This window comes from Crotalus tigris, unplaced genomic scaffold (genome assembly GCF_016545835.1).
Source record: "Crotalus tigris isolate CLP2741 ecotype Arizona unplaced genomic scaffold, ASM1654583v1 scf7180000018001.1161693, whole genome shotgun sequence".
Lineage (NCBI taxonomy): Eukaryota > Metazoa > Chordata > Lepidosauria > Squamata > Viperidae > Crotalus > Crotalus tigris.
In genome coordinates, this window is record NW_024096766.1 from 878,407 (window position 1) to 899,571 (window position 21,165).

Consider the following 21,165-nt stretch of genomic DNA (forward strand, 5'->3'; position numbering starts at 1 on the left):
GCCCGGCGGGTGCCTTACCTCCCTTGGGCTGGGCCAGCTGGTGGCCCAGCCAGTGGTCGGCCTGCGCCGTCTCTGCCGCTTGCCAGCTACGCCTCGGCCGGCTCAGGGGGCGGCACCATGCATGCACGGTGCTCCCGGGCAGGGAAAGTCCTCGACTTATGATTGGTTGGGTAGTCCTTGACTTACGATCAGTTGGGGTAGCAGCATTAAAAAGGTTGAGAACCACTGGATGAGATGGTCATAAAGGGCTTTTTTAAAATATTGTACAAAAGTAAATGGGATTAGGACATATTAATTGGGAAGAGGGAAAATCTTCAGAAGTGATTTAGCTGAAATGGGATCTTGAGGTTACCACAGTAGGGAGCTTGGCACTCTCAGGATTTTCTATACTGTGTCTATAATTTTCCTTTCTAGTTTTCATTGTAATGATTTCCCCACCAGTTCATTCATTGTTTTTGTTTTGAACAGCAGGGGGAGGTATTGAGCTATCAGTCCTATAGTTAGAATTAGATATACATTCAAAAAGCTCTATCAAATGACTAAATGAGCATTAGGATTAAACTAAATTGCTTCTCAAAAGACAATTGTATTGTTATCTTCCCTGTACAACACCATCTTCTATGCACAATATTTGTCAGGATTAACTTATTTTTGACACTGTGGCAATTTAGCAGATCCTACAATTAAAACCAATTGCATGCAGAGAGGTAAGTAAATAGCATCTGAAGCGTCTTCTTGTCTCATTTTAGTTCAGCTTGAATACCTAGTAGGGAAGGACCTGTTTAATATATAGAGGGAGTTGATATGGGAAGTTATAGGGTCATAGACAAAAAGAAATTGAGAAAAAACCTGGGAGGTTGAACAAGAAAAATAAAAAAAAACCAAAGACAAAATACATTAATATTCTTTTTAGGAAACTACTTGCAAATTTCCAAACTTTAACGGTGAGGATGGGGTGGCATATGTATTTAATAAACAAACAAACAATCAAACAAATTGTTGAAATTGATTCTAGAGCAATGTTTCTTCACTGTTTTGCTGTCAGGACCCTTTCCCACTTTTAAAAATTATGAAAGAGCCAAAGAATTTTTGTTTGTATGGGTTATATTTATCTATCTTTACTGTATTAAAAATTAAAATTCATGCATTTGTAAAATATCTGTAGTATCAGGCAAAAGTAACAATAACATATTAACATAAGTATATTTTTCATGAAATATTCTATTTTTTTAACAAATAAAAATGAGAACAGGTGGCATTATTCTACATTTTTGCAAATACCTTCAATAATTGTCAAATAATTTTGAGTTTGCAGGTCCCTTAAGAGGACCTTGGGGACTCCCAGAGCTCCTCAGACCCCATTTTAAGAAATACATTTGAGTACAAAATCTCTGTTAGCAAAAAGATCTAGTGCATCTAAGAGATAAAGCTTTTCCTTACATACACAAGCTCCTTTGTTCCTCCATCTATGCACCTAAATTACAAAATCAGAAAGACTTCGGTATGAGCCAGTAATAGGTGGTATGCAATTTCAGGATATCAGTTAGTCCCCATGGTGTCAGAATCCCCTCTGAATATACTGTTAAAAATTTACAATTTTTTGTCACCCCTTGAGGTTGAAAATCCACAAGAATTGTCATTTAAACCCTAAAATGTAGATTTTTGAAAAGATCAGAGCTCCCACCCACTAGTTCACAAAGAAAAGAAAAACAAAATTGCAGATGAGACCAAGCTGGCAGGAATAACCAACATTCTAGAAGATAGGCTCAAGATACAAAAGAATCTTGTTAGGCTTGAACCCTGGACTCAATCTAGTTTAGAGTTTAGATTTCCCTAGTTTAGATTTTAAGTTAATAACTTGCTCATTTATCTTATTCATGTTCTTTTTAGTCTCTTTGTGGTTTCTTCTTGAATCTTCTCTATGTAACTCAATTGTCTCTTGAATTGATTGCAATATAAGTTGCATTTCTTTCTGGAAATTATTAGTTGTCTCTGGTGTGCCATATTGTGGTCTTCAGAGGCAGATACTTGGGGTGGTTTTTTACCACTTTTGACTAAATGTGGAGCACTCGTTTTTGTTCCCTCCCTCTATTTATATTTCCCAAATGTTAGTCTTGTTTGACAGGACCAATCTTATAATCAGTAATATACAAATTAAATTTAGGTTTAAAATCATCTCATATAGTTCTTATAGTCTTTATGTGTAGCCTTTGTAGTCCAATAAGTTCCACAATATAGGTCTATCATCAACCAGGGGTATTTTGTCACAATTCTTTTGTCCAGAAGTCCAAAGATTTCAATCCAAACAATGTTTGTAATTCACAGTGTCCAACCACCTTAAAGTCTATCCTTTAATCTCCCCCAGGTAAAAAAAAAAATAACCGAGAGAAAGAAAGTCAAAAGTTAAGATTCAGTCAATATTTGTAGTCCAGAATAGTCAGCAAGTTTTAAAAGAGTTATATCTTCCATCAAGTAGAGAGTAGTCCAAAATATTTTTCTCTGTTGCCAGCTGTTCTCTGTTGAACTGAAAGCTTAGCTGAAGGTCAAAGAAGCTGAGAGTTATCTGTGTCTAGGCATTGTGCCAAATGCTCTGGCCACAATAAGCTTAATGTTGTACCTCTATGTCACTGCTAGATGTCCTCAGATGTCCATTTTCCAGCACTTAAAATAAACAGTTATTTTCACTTTAAAGTTTCTTGAATTTCACCCCAACATTTTTTCCAAAGAGAAAACCCTTAACAGATTTCTCAATTCTGCAATTTGTCAAAGCTCTGTCTTATAGAACTTCCATTTTAGTATTATATTCTTCTTTGTTTTTTCCCCATAAAGGATTCACCCGCCTTTTTTTCTCTGGAAGGGGGGAGCAAAAATCTCCTTCCTTCTCACGCTTGGGGATTTCTTGCTTTATGGGAGTTTGTCTTATCGAGGAATCAAATATCAAAGTAGTAGAGAAAGGATTAATAATCTCACCCAGTTCCATGCACGTTGTTTAAAATGCTGATAATGCTGGTGTTTTCTTTATTCAGTTGTCAATGACTTGGGCTTACCACAGAAGTGCATCTAGTCTTTCCCATGCTGGTTTGGAGGACTTTCCTCAGATCAACGGATCGATCGCCATCTTTTCGTGATCTACAAGGGTTCCCTCCTTCATCGTCTCTCTGGGATGACTTTAGGCCCATTTAGAGCCCCCTGGCAAGGCGAAATCAGCCATGGGAAGTGGAGCCCTACTTTCCTTTGGCTGCAACGCCATGATGTAAACCGGAAGTCGAGATGTAGGTTTCTTAATAACAATCACTTAAGTATGAGCTGGAAAGAGTACAGAGAAGAACAATAAAGATGATTAGGGGAATGGAGGCTAAAATGTACAAAGAATTGTTGCAGGAATTGGGTATGTCCAGTTTAATGAAGAGAAGGACTAGGGGTGATGTGATAGCAGTGTTCCAATATCTAAGAAGATGGAATCAAGCTATTCTCCAAAGCACATAAATACAGGGCAAAAAGCAATGGATGGAAGCTAATCAAGGAGAGAACTAACCTAGAACTAAGGAGAAACTTCTTGGCAGTTAGAACAATTAATCAGTGCAGAACTTGTGGATGCTCCAACATTGGAGGTTTTTAAGAAGAGCTTAGACAACCATTGTCTGAAATGGTATGGGGTTTCCCAGTGGTTTTTTTGGAAAGAAAGAAAGAAAGAAAGAAAGAAAGAAAGAAAGAAAGAAAGAAAGAAAGAAAGAAAGGAAGGAAGGAAGGAAGGAAGGAAGGAAGGTAGGTACCGGAATTCACCCATGTCATACAACCCGCCTTGCCTACCTTACAAGGTTCCATCCAAAAAAGGTGCCGGAACTCCATTCTGGGCGTTCTATGACAAAAAAAGCCCTGGGGTTTCCTTCTTGAGCAGGGGTTGGACTATAACAGTATTCCCCAACCTTTCCAGGTTAGCGGCCTGGAGTGGGCAGAAGGGGGGAAATGGGGATGGTTTTGTGTTGGGGACAGGCATGCACACAAAGCTTCATTTGTGTGAGCAGCAGGTGCAGGCACCCACCGCTCACACAAGTGGGGCTATGAGTGTGTAAGCTCCCTGCTCACTTGAGTGGGGTTGCAAGCACCGACGCACACCGGCCCACCATTCACATGGCCTGGTTGCAAATAGGCCACGGCCTGATAGTGGGCCGCAGCCCACAGGTTGGGGACCCCTGGACTAGAAGACCTCCAAGTTCCCTTCCAACTCTGTTATTCTATAACACCTTGTCCCTTTCTATGTGTGTTACATGGCCCCATCCACTTTGCATTATTCCCTGGCAGCTGTGACATTGGGAAAGTATTAAAGTATGGCTCTTGGCTAGAAAAAGATTTCCTGCCCTTGGTTTAATCATAGGTTGCTGTTAGTTTATCCTATTAGCTTTTTCCAAAGCTGTTACTCATCTTATTTGGTTTTCTAGCTCATGCAAGCCGAAGTATAACCATGCAGATTCTCTCCGTGAGTTGTTTGGCTCTCCAAGGAAGGCTTAATAATTAATCATTAGAATTGTCTGATACAAATATTTCTTGATTGTTTGTATTCAGTACTTTGATTAAATCTTAACATAAAAACTTGTTGTTAATTGCGAAGTCGTGTCCGACCCATCGCGACCCCATGGACAACGTTCCTCCAGGTCTTCCTGTCCTCTACCATCTTCTGGAGTCCATTTAAATTCACACCTACTGCTTCAGTGACTCCATCCAGCCATCTCATTCTCTGTCGTCCCCTTCTTCTATTGCCCTCAATCTTTCCCAGCATTAGGCTCTTCTCCAGTGAATCCTTCCTTCTCATTAGGTGGCCAAAGTACTTGAGTTTCAACTTCAGGATCTGGCCTTCTAAAGAGCAGTCGGGGTTGATCTCTTCTAGGACTGACTGGTTTGAACGCCTTGCAGTCCAAGGGACTGCAACATAAAAACTACGTGAATATTAATTGAGTCAAAAAGAGACAGGATTCATTCAAAAAAAGAGAAAATCTTCTTGCTTAGCACTAAGAAGGCCCTTAATAAAGTTCTGAACATAATTAGACAAGAGATCAATTTCATTTGCTAAATCTTTGCCTACGGGGATGTGATAGAAGTTGTTTCATCTACCATATAGCAGCCCCTTGCTGAGGAGAGGTGCCTATCTGCTGGTAACAGCATCTGTTTAATTATTGTGAGTGCAAGTGTGATCTGGAGAGAACTGCTTGCTTGCAGAAAAACTGTGACTTGGGTTTGCCTGCTTTTCCAAGAATATAAGGAGGCTGAAAGCAATGGGATATAAACAATCACTCACCAAGAAGCATAAGCCAGCTAAAGATAATAAGGAATACGCTGCTTAACATGCTGGAAGTGTAACTTTTAAAATGTTGTGCTGCTAATTGATACAGATGATTGTGCGCAGTAGGATGTGGATTTGGGGCATAGTTTCAAACAGATGGCATCAATATACTTTTTTTAAAAAATTACTCCATCTGTCCAAATATACTGCTTCCCATAGTTCTGTCAGGCAGAATTGCTGTAGTTACTTTAAATGTTAGTTATGTCATATGCTACACCTGGCTTTTTAATGTGTGTTTGCTTTTATCAAGTACTGATTTCAATACTTTCTATGATATGACTCTTGTACAGCAAAAGGAGAGTTGTACATGAGACCATTTTAGCACAGATAAATTTGTATTTACTAGAGCAGGGATGGCGAACCTTTTAGAGATCGAGTGCCCAAACTGCAACCCAAACCCCACTTATGCATCGTTGGGTGCTGGGTGAGTGTGGCCCATTGGCTGGGTGTGGCCCATTGGGTGGGCGTGGCTGTGGTGGTAACTGCAGACTGGGTGGGACTAAAAAGTTCAATCAATCAATTCCAACTTTGCAAGATCTTTTTTTTTCCCCGCGAGAAGTTGAAATTGATTGATTGAACCTTTTTTTTTTTTTTGCACATGGCAGCGGAGGCCTAAAGTGAAAAAGTTTTATAAAACCCAGCTGAAGGCCTAGGACTGGGGCGACGGCACATGTGCCCACAGAGTGGGCTCTGAATGCCGCCTCCGGCACCCGTGCCATAAGTTCACCACCACTGTATTAGAGAAAATCCCAGTTAGGGTTATTATTGCAAAAGTTTGGAAAACTGTGAACCTGTTGAAGCTTTTGCTTACAGTCCAAGGCAGTAAATGGCAGAGGAGAAAGATGGGGAAAGAAAAGAATGGCTAAACCCACCTTTGGCATGTTCCCTGAAAAAAGATCTGATGTACAGAAATGCTAAATTGCCCATAAATCTGGGGGGGGGGAAGGATCTTGACTTTCAACAGAAACACAACTGAGACAAAATTAAAAGCACTCTTTGTTCCTCTCTAGGTAGAATCTGTGTCAGGATTTCAAAGGGATTTACAACAATTCTGATAATGTTTCCATGAAGTGTGTGACTTAGATCAGAAAGCACATGCCATCATATCTAGGTTTAGCAGTAGAAAGGGCTTGAGGCAAGAACCTTAATGGATGTTGCCAGAAGGGCTGGCCAAAACTGATAAATCAAATGAAGCTGCTAAATGCTTTGTCAGGAGACCTGCTTTCCTAAAACAACATTATTCGCTCTGGCTGGATATATCTTTCCTGGACCTCAGATGGATTTATTTTGAGTTTGTTTTAATTGGAGATGCCATAGATTGAAAATTGCATCTTCTGCGTGTGGGTTTTAGGGGCCCCCAAACCTACTGACTTTCCATTGTTATCTGTGAGTGGGGTTCACTCTCCCACTCAAAGTCTGTGCACCATCTGGAGGTTCTTTTGTACTCACAGCTGCTGCTTGAGGAGCCAATGGAAGCCATGGCCAGGAGAGCTTTTTTCACAAATATATCTTGTATGCCAGTTATGCCCATTCCTTATAGGCACTCATGTCTCATATCTCCCAATTGGACTGTTGCAATGTGTTCTTTATGAGCTATGGTGGCACAGTGGTTAGAATGCAGTATTGCAGGCTAATTCTGCTCACTGCCAGGAGTTTGATCCTGACTGGCTCAAGGTTGACTCAGCCTTCCATCCTTCCAGGGTCGGTAAAATGAGGACCCAGGTTGTTGGGGGCAATATGCTGGCTCTGTAAACTGCTTAGAGAGGGCTGTAAAGCACTATGAAGTGGAATATAAGTCTAAGAGCTGTTGCTATTGCTATATGGGGTGACCCTCAAAAAGCATTTGGAAGCTTTGGCTGGTCCAGAAAATAGTGGCATGTGCAGTTAAGGTACACTACAATAGGCCCATGTAACATCATTGCTTTGGCACCATTAAAGTCCAACACAGCATGGAACTAGGTTACTTAGGGGAATACCTCTCTCCAATGGCTTTTGACTGTCCCACCAGATGGGGCAAAGTGGGTATGATCTGGGTGCCGGTGATAAAACAATGTAATTTAATGGGTTGCCAGAAGCATGCCTTCCTTGTTAAGGCACTACCTATGAAACAACCCCCTCAACCATCCTGAAATACACAGTCCATACTCCATTGGCCTTTTACAAAATTGTAAAGAACTGGCTCTTTCAGGATATTAGTATGGAATCTCTGCCACAGGTGTATTTGTTTCATGGTCTTGTCCTTTCATTAAGCCTCAATGAAGTGTTGATTGTTGTTTTTATCTTAATATAAATATCTGTTTGTTTTTAGATAGATAGGCAGCCATATAAATTAGATTAGTAAATATAAATAAATGAGGAAAGGCATGCATTATATCACAATGCTACAGAAATCCATTGAAATATAATGGCCCCGGCCCTGAGTAAAGATAACCTATTTGGAAAGCTATTTCATGGGATGATAGCAAAAGCCAACAATCAGTCCAGAAAAAATAATCAAATGGAATCATAGTCCCCCATTCCTTGTCTAGCAGGGAGTATATATCAGTTGATTTCTACATCAAAACAGACGAGAGATTGAATTAAAATAAAAATAAGAATGCTTAAAATGATATACTGCAGTAATCTTACTCTATCAAATACCTTATGCATATCTGATATCAGAACAGCTCCTTCATATCCATCAAAACCTCCAACACTAAATCCCAATGTCTAAATCATAGTAAATGCCAAGTGCTTTCTTAAATGTACCTTTGAAATATAGGCTGCAGAAGACAACAACATTCATGGGAAGTTTCAACAAGACGACCATTGGAGAGCTGTCATGAATAATATTTTCCTTGCCTCGGTATCTGCATGGCATAAAAGAAAGAAAGGTTTATACATTGTTCCACCACTTACTGCACTATGCCGTGGCAAATTGAAGAGAAGCCCCATAGAGAAACTTGATAGTTATGTGTCTATGGAGATTCTCAGTCATCCAGTCATAGTTGTCTCAAAGGTGCTTTTTCAAAAAAGGCAACTGGAGTCTTTTTTCCTTGAGGAGAAAGACATTTCACTTCTCATCCAAGAACTTTCATCAGTTGTGATGGTGGGAGGAATGGAAGGATAGATTCTGACAGGATGGGGAGGGAGGGGGAATGGAAAGATTGTACTTGTTTGTAGTCATCTGGTCATTCTCTCTCTCTCTCTCTCTCTCTCTCTCTCTCTCTCTCTCTCTCTCTCTCTCTCCATCCCCAAATGACCTCAATGGCTCTGAAAGACAGTGCTAATGACCAGATGACTGCAAAGAAATACAATCTTTCCATCTTCTCTCATCCTGTCAGAAGCTATCCCTCCATCCCCCCACCATCATAACTGATGAAGCTTCTTGGATGAGAAGCAAAATGTCTTCTTTTTCCTCAAGGAAAAAACAGTCCAGTTGCCTTTTTTGAAAAAGCACCTTTGAGACTTGATGGCTATGCTTCTTTTTTTTCTTCACAAACAAAAAAGTATTGTCTTTATTAAAATGCAAGCAATGCTATTATGTAAGGTTTAGTCTCTACTCACAACATTTTTCCAGCTCTACCAATAAATGTAACTGAAACTGGTGGGGTGGGGTAGGATGAAGAGAGAAGACAGGAAAATTAAATAGGTTTTTCTGAGATTTCTTGCTTGCCTTGCTGGTAATCTAACCTTAGCAACTCATTGCCAGGACGTGTTCATAAATAAGAATTTAATAATTGGATGTTCTTGCTTTGACAACAGATGGAAATGCAGCCATTTTTTCTATTGCTTTTAGAATTAGTTGATACTGGGAGGGGGAATAGGGATGAGATTCTAGCTAGTCATAACATAATAACTTAGCCTGCGAACCCAAGGACATTGGGCCCAGAGCTGATAGTGTTTTGGTGCTTCAAGCTAATTGGGGAATGTGATTTATGACTGTTTATTGGAGGAGGGAATTGTACTTTGTTACTTTGTATCCAGGAAGGGGAATTTAGTTTTTGGTTTCAACTATGTAATGCCGATACTTTCTCGAATAAAAGATTCTTTAAGGTAAACAATACCTCGAAGTTTTTTGAAGAGTTTTATCTGTCAGAACCATGACATAATCTATTATACAGAATTTAATTATATATTACAGTTATGAGATTGTTCTCTGTGCTTTTTATACCCCATCAACTCTTCCCTCTGTTTCTTAACATTTTCATTGGTATCTGTGAAAACCATCCACTAGGCAGAATCAATTTAGTTTTTATATTTACTGAGCAATGCATTACTTAACTCTCATCTGTATCTGCCAATTTAGGCAAACAAGGCAAGAACATCTTATCAGTCAGGTGAAAGCAAGCAGAACCTCTGGTGAAGAGGTTCAACAGTGATTTATTGCTAGTCAGCTATGTTACAAGAATCTCCCCTCTTGATCTCTCCCTCCAGTCTAGCTGGATATTCCACATTATCTCTTTATATATACTAAGCACAAAAGGCACAATATAACCCAGGATTAGTGGTATCAGTTAAATGCAACTTTATCTCCAACCAATTTCATTTGCTTGTAGTCACCTAGAACACACATTTCTCAGGTTTTATAACACCACTTGGGAAGAAATAACTCTTACATTTTGCCAGAATACAGTAGGTTAAACATATATACAGTAAGGAAAAAGCAAAGGAAATGTGTAGTTCATTTTCAAAATAGGAGAACAATAAAACTATTTATTTATCAATATGTGTTAAGGATAAATTAATTGATGTAAGAATAAATGAGGGGTTCTTAGTGCTCTCCGAGTTTGGTTGTTTTCTTTCAGATATTTCATTACACAAACTAAGTAATATCATCAGTGCATCATCAGGATGTTTAGATAATATCTGCAAGAAAACAACCAAGCTCAAAGAGCACCAAGGACTCCTTATTTCAACCCTGAGCTCCAAATATTCTCCTTTATTGATAAGAAAAGCATGGAATAATGTGAAAAACCTGTCTAATGCTGAAACAGATAATTGGGCTAGTATTGTCTGTATTCACTGTCTCCAGTCAAACCTCATTCCTTTTGCTTGCAAGAAGTCCAAGAAGATTCAGAGTAAGAAAAGGCCATTTAAACTGCTAAGCCCAGCTCTTTGTACTATACAAAAATTCAATTTGCAAGATCCTGAAAGATGGTTGCCTACCCTCTCTTTAAATACATCCAGCAATGGGAAGCTTATAATCATTCTCCGTAATTGCTTTCACTGTCAAAGTGTTATCATTAGAAAGTTTGCCCTGACAAAATCTGCACCATGTCATACACCAAAAGGCAACAGAATAAAACTTATATTGCCCTTTTGTGGCATTCTGTCAGGTACTTGAAGAGTGTAATCATATTCACCAACTCTCAAGGTTAAATATATTCTTTTCTCACAATTTCTCTTTTTGGGACTGTAGTTCCTGCTCATATTTATGGGAATCAAGCATAGTTTTATCAATTATTTGGTTTATCTTATCCAAATCTGTTAGTAGACAGCATTTGATTCTCCCCAGCCCTATAGCACAATATTCTTCTTCATATTTTCAGTTACCTTCCATGGACTAAAAGAATGGATTAGAGGTGATCTTATTATACTTGCTGTCCAGGTCTCCAACTGTAAGGTGTTACTGCTGTTGATTTTGCTTTGTGTTCTTCATGTAGTTTTAAAACTATGGGAGTCCTTTTTGTATTGAAAGATTTTTTCAGAAATACAGTATATATAAAAGAGTACTATCATCTAACCAATGTAACTGGTAACTCAGTAATAATCTGACTAGTTGTAATCTGTGCATACTTTTTGTTCACTTTTAAAATTCCATGAATTTAATAATCCAAATATATACTAGTACTGAAACTGAACTGAAATTACATTTAATTCAGATACAAGTTTTATAATAATCTGTAATTGATAAAACATTCTAAGATGTTGTATTTGTGAGAGAAATATTAATGTTACAATAAATGGATATAACCGGTTTTTCTTCCCGTATTTTTAATGGTCATATTTTCAAAAGGGAACTGGATTTCAGATGCCCACTGCATCTGACTGACAGAAAGCCCATCAATCATATTATTTGTAAAACAAAAATAAATAAAATTCAGGATACTTTGTAAAGCTGAACATTATAGCTGCATAGAGGTGGGAAAAGCTACTATAGGAGTTCACAGGTTCTTACAGGATAGATAACCTTTATTGTCATTTTTTTTTACTGTGGGCACAACGGCACACATCAAAAATGAAATTTAGTTGCCTGCTCTCAAAATGAAACACATATATGACACACACCTAAACATACCATATACAACAGAAGAATGTAAAAATATCTATTCAGAAATAAGCCATTCATTTATTATTACATTCCCTGTTTGGTAGTCAGGTTGGACTCAGAATGGCTTAGTATTCTTGGCAACAATATTCGGCATTGATGTCTAGAATTCTTTTTTCAATTTCCAAATTTATTTTATACCCCTATTTCCTGCTGTGCCAGCAGCTGTCCAAGGATCTGTTAAAAAATAAAGGCCTAAGAAAATGTTATATATGAAAATACTTATTTTCATTTAAGATCCCTAAATGTATTTATCTGTTAACATATTCAGGCCATGAAAAAAGCTTGGGTGGGAGATTTGGACATCCCAAACCAACCTCATTTCCATTTTTATAAAATGATGGCAGAATTCTAGATCACCAATCCAACCCACCTAAGAATGGACTTTGTCTTGTTGCTGCTTTGGACACAAATTCTATCAGTGTAGGTGTGCTTGCAGTATGTTCACATTTTGATTTTCAGATTTCAGACAAAAGGTGGATAAAAGAGAAGTTGTATCTACTCCAGAAAACAGAACAATTATCAATCTCTATCAAGGCAGGCTGTTGTGTGCAGAAATGTCTTTGAACACTAATACCAAAAGCAATTGTTCAAGACATCCAGCTATGTCACCTGCTTGCTACCAGGCAGCTCTGTTCATTAGTCTGTGCTTTGTTTCATGAGATACTGTACAACGTACAGCCACTTACATTACCTATCCGTTTACATTTTATATGGGTATTATCTATAGCCATACAAAGCCTGTGAGACGATGATCTGATATCTATTTTTCAGGGCAGCAACTCTCCAGTCTATCGCAATTAAGCGTATAATGTACATGATTGCTTTTGTAAGCGGAAAATGGAGCTGCTGCATTACATTATTAAGTTGAGGCCTTCTTAATTGAGAATTATCTCTTCTTTTTCCTCTCCCACAATAAAACTGTACCGAATGGATCTTTCTTCCCTCTTTTCCTTGCACTATAGAATTCAGCAATATTTCTCTATATACGGAAACGAATAAAAGAAGTTAATTCCCAGACGAAGAACCACCACAACAAAGAGGATTGGGGGTGGGGGGAAGAGACCCGACCACGCACAAAGCACCGTGTTCCTAGAACTCTTGGTTCAGTCTCTGGCCCTTTAACGAACCCCGCCCCCACCGCCTCACGTGGCCTCAATGTTTGTGCGAGGCTCGAGCCGCGTCAGCGGAGGGCGTGGCTCGCGTTAAGAGGAGACGGACCTCAGCTAGTATGGCCACGACTGAGACAGTTGGAGGAGGGGCTCTTCCCGGAGGGCGGAGCCAAGCGGGGCGGAGCCAGCGAGAGCGGGGACCTGACTGAGTTGAGAGGGCGACGCTTGGAGCTGCCTCGGGAGCGAGCAGGGACCCGACACTGAGGCGGCTCTTCGGCTGCCCTTTTCCTTTCAGTGCAGGCTGCCGCGGACTCGAGTGTCAGCTCTTAGGTAATGGCTGCTGCTGCTGCTCCGCGGGCTCCGGAGACGCGCTGGAGGAAGAGAGGGTGGCGGGGAGACCAGTGGCCGAAAGAGCTGCGGGGCCTTGGAGAGACTCTCGTCTCGTTCTCAGCCAGGGGCTCCTCGCATCCCCTTCCCTTCCTGTTCTCCCCAGACTCGCTCGGCGACGGGGGCTCCCGGCCCTCCTGTTTTTTGTTTTCTTTTTCCAACTCTTTCCCCCCCCTCCGCCCCCGTGCAAAACCTCCTTCCCGTTTGTCCCTCCTGCCTTCACTTCCTCACTCGCCCTGCCCTTCCCAGCAGCCAAACACCCAGAGCTGGTCCCGCCCTCGCATTATCACAATAACACTCACTATGGCACAATAACACCCAATATGGCACGAAGCGATCCGCCTGCTCGCCCTTCCTCCCTCCTCCGCCTCCCCCAGCAGCCTGCCATCCTTGCATCCTCCTCCTCCTCCTCTCTGGCCGCAACAGCGAAAGGGCTGCCCAGCCTGGACCCGCCGCAGTTCGGCTGCTGCCCTGAGCCGTAGCAATTCCCCGCTGCCTTTTGTCCGGCGCTGCAGAGGAGCCGTAAGGGGTTTGCTTTCCTGCGGCAAATGGGCTAAAGTGCAACCGCGATTGTCCCACGACGAAGGCGACGGTGGGGCTAAGAGCGTGTGGTTGTGGTGCCTTGTCTCTCCCTTTCATTCGAGGCGTCTGGTTTTTCCACTCCGTTGGTTCCTCCTCCTGCTAGGACAACTGTTGAAGGGTGTTCCTGTAAGGAAACCAGTTTTATTTATATGTTTGCATGCCTACGCGTATTCTGAGCGACAATTTAAGCTCTGCGTTGTACTGCTTAGTTTTTCTCCATCTAATGATGTGCCGGTTCAAAAAAAGTGATACTAATCCTTAGGCTTGCTGCAAATCATGTTCAATTACTGAGATATGCTCCTATTTAAAAAGGTTTATTTTTGAGTCTTTTCTTGTTCCCTTCTCCCCCCTCTTCCCCTTCAATACAGCCACTTCACTGACTGGATATAAATTTATCTCTTGCTGTCTTTGATAGCCATAAATGTATAAGAGATTCCTGAATGTAAACGTTTCTAAATATAATGCTGCTGATGTCCAGACAAGCTGCTTTTCCTTCTTTGGCTATAACAACAGGAGGCCTGCTAGTCTCTTGTCAGCTGTTTGTTTTTTGTTGTCAAATCATCTGGGTTCACTTCATTCTCACTGTGAAGGAAGTAGGCAGAATCCTTGCTGATTGGAGAATGCGAGGCACGTGATCATTTCAGGCTGCTTTTCATGGACTGTTGGGCTGGGTTTTGGGTTTCTGGCTCTTCTGGCGGAAGTGGCAGAAGTAACTCTTGCAATATTCTGTAATGATTGTGGAAAGATTTGTAGCACAGCTGCTCACATGATTGAAATGCTATGGGGGGGGGGAACAATTCTCTTTTTATTTCTCTGATTAATTCCTTAGTTCCAAATGCCTGATCTCTAACTAAGAGCGGTATTCCAATGAATTTGCATTAGCTGTGTGGAAAATACAGATTTTAACAATGCTTGATTCATTCAGTATTCCACTTTTGTAAAAACTGAACCTGAACTATTTTATCTAGTAAAGCAGATTTTTGATGTAGCATCCTAATATATTAAAAATGCATTAAAATGATTTCTTCAGATACAACAGAACTTACTTATTTCACATTTGTTTAAGGAATTACAAAATGTATACCAGTCCCCAAACAACTACCCTCTGAAAGATTAACTGGCTCAAACTCACCGATTTGGCTTTCATGCCTTAAGGAGGATTAGAATTTACTATCTTCTGGTTTCTAGTCTGGAATGTTAATTGCCATGTTGATGGAACTGCATTTAATCATCTGTGCTAACTGTAATGAAGATATATTTATTTTATAATTAAAATGTTTCATGAATCAAACACACATATAGATCTCTTTAGTGCACTCTCTAAGTTTATTAAAATATGCTTTTAAAAGAGCGTTTCTTCAAAATAACTCTTAAGATGTATCTTTCTTTGTTGATAAATATATGTAAATAGGAAAACCTAATGGTAATAAATAAATCTAATAAATCCAGACAAAGAATGATGGTGAGGGAAGGGGATATATCATGAAATATTCTGAAGGTGGTCAGTGAATTAAATGTGCCTTAAGCATCTGAATTAGCTTTGGACTTTCCTATAGGATCAGGTCTTTACACCTGAAATAGGATGTTAAATCATTATTTTAAACTGTCTGTATAGACTCCTGGAATGGATAAAATTAATAAAGTAGGTAAAACATGGTGCTCATGTTTTGGGGCATGAGTAGTTTTAAACTGTTCATATGAATGCAGTGAATTTCCCCAATTGTCTGCAGATGACTGCATTGCATATGTCTGGAAAACACATACGGTAGTTTGAATTCTTTAACCAACGTTATACGGATCATGGAACAATAAATTGGCCCCTTTCATAATCTTTAAATTCATTTTTTTGAATTAATAAAACCAGACAAAAATAAAATATATATTTAATATTTTTTTAAATCTATAACCACTGTAATTTTAAAATATGAGACATTTTATGTTTAGTTAGTAAGATAATAGAACCAGAGTTGGAAGGGGTCAATTATACATTGAACCTCAGTTTAAAATAAAATACCCATGTGGCTGAAACACAAATTGAAAAATGCTAGTGGGCAAGTGATTTTTTTTTTAAAACATCAGCCCAGTAAGAATTTTATACATTATTCTATAAGGAAGAGTATGCTAGGTTTTTCCATATTCCTTGTTTTGTTGAAAATGGGTAAAAAAGAACAATGACAACAACATAATATCATCTTTATGTCTTTTAAGATTTGATATCTCAAAAGCAGAGTTCCTTCCCCAGTGGTTTGTTAGGTGAATATTCTTATTTTCTGAGCAAGGGGGTCAACTTTGCCATCTGGTCTCTGTGTAAAAGATGTGAAATATAGTCAGCTTTGAATCTAGAGCAGTGGTTCTCAACCTTTTTAATGCCGCGACCCCAACCGGTCGTAAATCGAGGACTACTCAACCGGTCGTAAGTTGAGGACTACTCAACTGGTGCAGCACCGTTTGCAGAATGGGACTTTTGGCGGGCTCAGCAGGGCAGAGACAGCCTGGACAATTCCTATTGGCTTTTGAAAGCCAATAGAATTAGACTCTATTCAAGAGAGTCTATTCTATTGGCTTTCAAAAGCCAATAGAATAAAAGGGAGTAGCACAGCTAAGGAAAAGGGGGAAAAATGGCGGGCTGCGTTGTTTGGCGACCCCCGTGAAATGGTCGTTCGACCCCAAATGGGGTCCCGACCCACAGGTTGAGAACCACTGATCTAGAGGGCAGTATTCATAAGACAATGGAATGTAGGCCACAAGCAGAAACATAAAACATTTTGGAATAGTGTAATAGAGAATATTTTCTATAAATTGAGTTTTACATTCTCATATGAAATACAGTTATATAGCTAGACTACAATAGTATATGGTGTAAAATGTCTTTTTTGTTTTGTGCCTCCATATGATGGCTTTTAGTGATTGTTTTCAGATTTCCAGCTTGATTTATTCTTTCAAGAATGATGTTTGCAATCTAAAACTAACAGAGTTATATACTGTAGTTTTTAAACATTTATTTGTGTAAGCACAAATCTGCCTAAATAAGCCTCTTATATGCTTTGTAGATAGTGAGATGTGTAATCTGACAGTTGCACGTGGCTGGTTTTATCAAGTTGGTGAAGATGTGGTCCTGACTAGGGCAAAGATACAGCAACATTACTAAACTGAATTTCTAGGGACACTCCTCTCCATTCAAAACTTGCTTACATAAATATCTTGGCAGGAAGGGAACAGAGCAGAAATGTTGGATTCTGCAATATATAGAAACATATTAGATCAGATTACCTTTTGGGATCAAAACAGCATTGTTTGCCTCAATTATTCAATCACAGCTTTTGGGAAAACTACATAATGGGGTCTCTCAAGCAATGATTGGGTGGTAGAATCAGTTAAAGAGAGCAAGAGCAGGCAGGCCAGGGACAGGTCACAGGCACATTGCTTCATAAAGAATTGTTGGAGGTTTTGTAATAATACAGAAGTGATATGATTAAGTGACTGCTAGAGTCAAAATGAAAACCACAGAATGAAATTACTATGATGACTCAAGCTGGGTTCAGAATAAACTTGAAGTTCATCTAACTTGAAAGATCCCGAATAACATTGAAGCTAATGGCATGGAGAGAATGTCAGAGGAGGTTTATAGGAGAGGAACATCACCTTTCATTTTGTTAAAGAAACAACAAACCTGTTTCTCCTACATGGAATTATAGATTTACATATTCTTGTGATACAGATGGGCAGCTGGCTATTGAAGAGATAGGGGGAAAAAGAATCTGTCTGCATTCAGAGTTGTTGATTATTTTCTAAAATAAATAATAAAAGTAATGAAGTGATTTTTCTTGCTTTCTTTTTGGTGTTTGCAAAGCAGCATGGAGATGGATTGTGTCTGAGCTATTTGCAAATCATCTGATTTTTGCCTCTCTTTTTTTCACTATGAAGGCAACTCGTAATAGATATTTTTTATAGATCTGATAACAAGAGAGTGGGATAAGAAGGTGGAAATATCTGTTCATTTAAGTAGCCACAATTAATATTTATGAAACAGTTATTACTGATATTTATCCACTGTCAATATTTTTCAAATATAATTCTCACAAGTATTTTGCCTTAATTGACTTTTCAACATTAATGCAATTTGTTCCTCCTGGTTTTTAGGTCTCTAATAATTTTTAAAATGGGCCGCATCTTCTTGGATCATATCGGTGGTACTCGCCTATTCTCCTGTGCAAATTGTGACACAATTTTGACCAACCGCTCAGAGCTTATATCTACCCGTTTTACAGGGGCTACAGGACGAGCCTTTTTATTTAACAAGGTTAGTTAAAGACATCTAAAACTTTCTAGAAGTGTGATTTCAGTATTCCTGCAATATATGGTTAGGTGAAGCAGAAATGTCTATCTAAGAGTTCTAACAATGTGGTAGTAACAGTGACTTAGGGCTTTTTTGAGATGTAAAATTCTCTGCTACATAGTATTGCTTCTATCTGGATTTGTGTCTATAACTGTGCACGACAGGTTGTGCATGCGTGCATATGTAATACATAAAGTACACACATAAAGTACATAGGTATCTATTTAACCATTTATTCATATGCTGAGAAGTAATGATCAATCTAAACTTGATACTAAGGTATTATGGCAGTTAAAGTTATTGGATTGGCTGCCTTTGTTGGGCTGTAGATTCTTGTTAAAGGTTAAGAGTATCATTAACTGCTAGAAAAAAAAATCAGCTTTCAGTTACTGAGAATGTTAAAAATGTGAATAGCAAACTGGGTAAAACATTGGAGTGGTAACCAATTTGTGTTCTAACAAACTATAACTTATAGGCCAAGTTCATTAATGTCCTTAACATTTGTCTGTGTAAAATAGATTATAATATGTGTAAGATGTGCTGGACATTGCTAACCCTTGCTATGGACAACTACCTTAAAATGCATGGCTTGCTTAATTTTGAAGGATACTTTGTCTCCAAAATAGAGAATATAATTAGGGAAAGAAACATATTGGAGGAGTTGTTACCATAGTGGTGTTTATCAACCGACCAAAATTCCAAATAAGGTCATTGTACTGCTTATACAGAGTAATCAAGGAGTGACATTAAATGAAAAGTTGAAAATCGACTTTTCCATAGTTCTCTAATGATTGCAAGTTGTCACTGAAATGTAATATGTCTAAAATATAGTGCAATGGGAAAGGTGTTTGTCTAGTAGGAAGATCCAAATTTTAGCTTCTTTGGCTTTGGAAGCTCACTAACTTTCGGCCAGTAAATTTTTCTCAGTCTAACCTACCACACAGAGTTGTTATGGGGGAAAAAATGAGAGAAAAGAGTGTTGCCTTGAGCTCTTAAATATGGCAAATAAATCAATCCATTAAATGCTTCTGTTCTTTTAACTTCCTTTAGGTAGTAAATTTGCAGTACAGCGAAGTTCAAGATCGAGTCATGCTCACTGGCCGTCATATGGTTCGTGATGTGAGCTGCAAGAACTGCAACAGCAAACTTGGCTGGATATATGAATTTGCCACCGAAGATAGCCAGCGCTACAAGGAAGGCCGCGTTATTCTGGAAAGAGCTTTAGTCCGAGAAAGCGAGGGTTTTGAGGAGCATGTTCCATCTGATAACTCTTGAATGGAAATCTCTTCATCTTCAGGCTTTCTTTGTTGAAACTTAAAAAAAGAAAAATCAACAAAAAAAACCCCAATCCTTACTTACATACGCTGTCACCTTAGCATCTGCGTTGGATTCATGAACTACAGAGAGGGAAAGAGGGAACTACAGAGAGAGAAAGAGAATTCCATATGGAATGTTCCTTTTTCTTTATTATTTTTCTTTTTTTTTAATCTTTTCTCTTTATTCATAGAGAATATTATCTGGATGCTGTAATACTTTTTCAGTCTCAGTTATGTAAGCATTTGAAGTTACAAATCATCTAAAAGGAATTTGGAAATTTCTTTTATTAGATAAATCAGTTGTATTTTAGTTTGTAAAACCTGTTACATCTTAAGGAAATTTTAGTCTAGCTATGCCTTTTAATTTATTTCCATTTTGTCCTCAGTTTTTATTTCATTTTAGCCAGATTTTCCACCTAACTGACTGGCTGACGAAGAGGTTTGACTTTGTGAAGAATGCTGAAGGTTCAGTGTTTTGTCCGGTTTGTGCTGGCCGCTGATTCATATTCTTGTTGGGGTTCATTGGTAGAATGGAATCTATGCTTGTCTTTTTTTGTGTAACCCAAAGTTATTCTCATTCCTCATTTACTTAAGCAGCACTTTTACCATGTGGCTAATGTTCTACTACTTGTTTAAGCAAATAGGACAAAACTATGTCTCTATTTTTTCAAACTTCACTTAAAATATCGAGAAATGACTATTGTATTTGTTCAGCAGTCTGTTGATAATTATGGGGATTGAGTAAGTTACCTTATTCCTTTTCTTTCTTAGTTGATCTTAAATAGAAATTACTCTTAATCTTGGAGTTTCTTCCCTTTTTTTTCTCTTAACCTTTAGTTCTGCATTAAAACTTGGCTATGAAGAAAAAGGGCATGTATACATTCAGGCATTTAATCCATGCCTGTTTAAATAGCTTACAACTTGTCTTCAAATGCTGCTTCTGATGTCAAAGCTTAGATCTTAGATGCATCTTATCTTTGTGATGCTGGGCCTTTACTGCTTTCACCAGCACAGGAAGCTCATTTGGCTGTACCTTGTAAGTGAATGATCTGGTGCTTCCTTTAGCGAGTTATTTGTGTTGCAATACTGATTCTTCATCAGAGGAAATATTTCTATATACTCTCCTTAGTCATGGGTGCCCAAATGTTGCTACTGGCATGGCCTGCCCTCAATGGCATGTTTTTTGGAGATCCAAGAGCTGAATCTTATAGGACTACTCACAATTTTGTACTCTTCTTGTCAGTACTAAATATTTCATAAATAAGGACATACATGACATGCTTTACTGCAATAGATTCCTAAGCACTTATTAAGTTCTACCTTTGAGCAAACAATACAAAAGAGTATTACTGTAGTTGGTGAGATATTGATAATAACTTTAATCATTCTAACCACACTGGTAGTGGCTGGGATAGGAAGTGATACCATTACAAGTGTCTTTAGGAATTATGTTCTTTGAATTTGTCTCTCATACATAAGTAGCAGGCTGAAGAGGGATGGGATTGTGGTTATATTTTTTTGCACTCCAGAGGTGGCACTTTGCCATCCCTCTTAGTTTCATTTTTAAAAATTTATATTACGCAATTTAGAAGGACAAGATGTAGATGTGTATGCTGCAGCTAAATTGAATAAAGATACTTAAAATAGTGTAGTGAATAGACTTTAATATTGATTTCAGTATATCCCCTTTATTTTACTACTCTGATGATCTGTCATTTGCATGGTCTTTGATGTACTCTTCATGTGTTTTGATGTTGCAGTACAATAAAGTATGTTTTGTCCTG

General features: G+C 38.7%; 1 protein-coding gene and 1 long non-coding RNA gene across 3 annotated transcripts; one reads left to right on the forward strand and one right to left on the reverse strand.

The window, feature by feature from the left end:
- Positions 1–1,086: 1,086 nt before the first annotated feature.
- LOC120309364 lies at positions 1,087–12,748 on the reverse strand. The gene is made up of 3 exons (XR_005557069.1): positions 10,874–12,748; positions 8,087–8,187; positions 1,087–3,306 (listed from the first exon to the last, which is right to left on the reverse strand). It is a non-coding gene; the product is annotated as an uncharacterized LOC120309364 (long non-coding RNA).
- Positions 12,749–12,938: 190 nt separating this feature from the next.
- YPEL5 (yippee like 5) lies at positions 12,939–21,165 on the forward strand. Of its 2 annotated transcripts, none has more exons than XM_039346525.1 (3): positions 12,939–13,090; positions 17,870–18,029; positions 19,116–21,165. In XM_039346525.1, exons 2-3 carry the CDS (start codon positions 17,889–17,891, stop codon positions 19,338–19,340), a joined length of 366 nt encoding a protein of 121 aa, XP_039202459.1. In that variant the 5' UTR covers positions 12,939–13,090; positions 17,870–17,888; the 3' UTR covers positions 19,341–21,165. The 2 variants fall into 2 exon arrangements, with proteins under 2 accessions (XP_039202459.1, XP_039202460.1); XM_039346526.1 differs by lacking the exon at positions 12,939–13,090 and adding an exon at positions 13,413–13,855.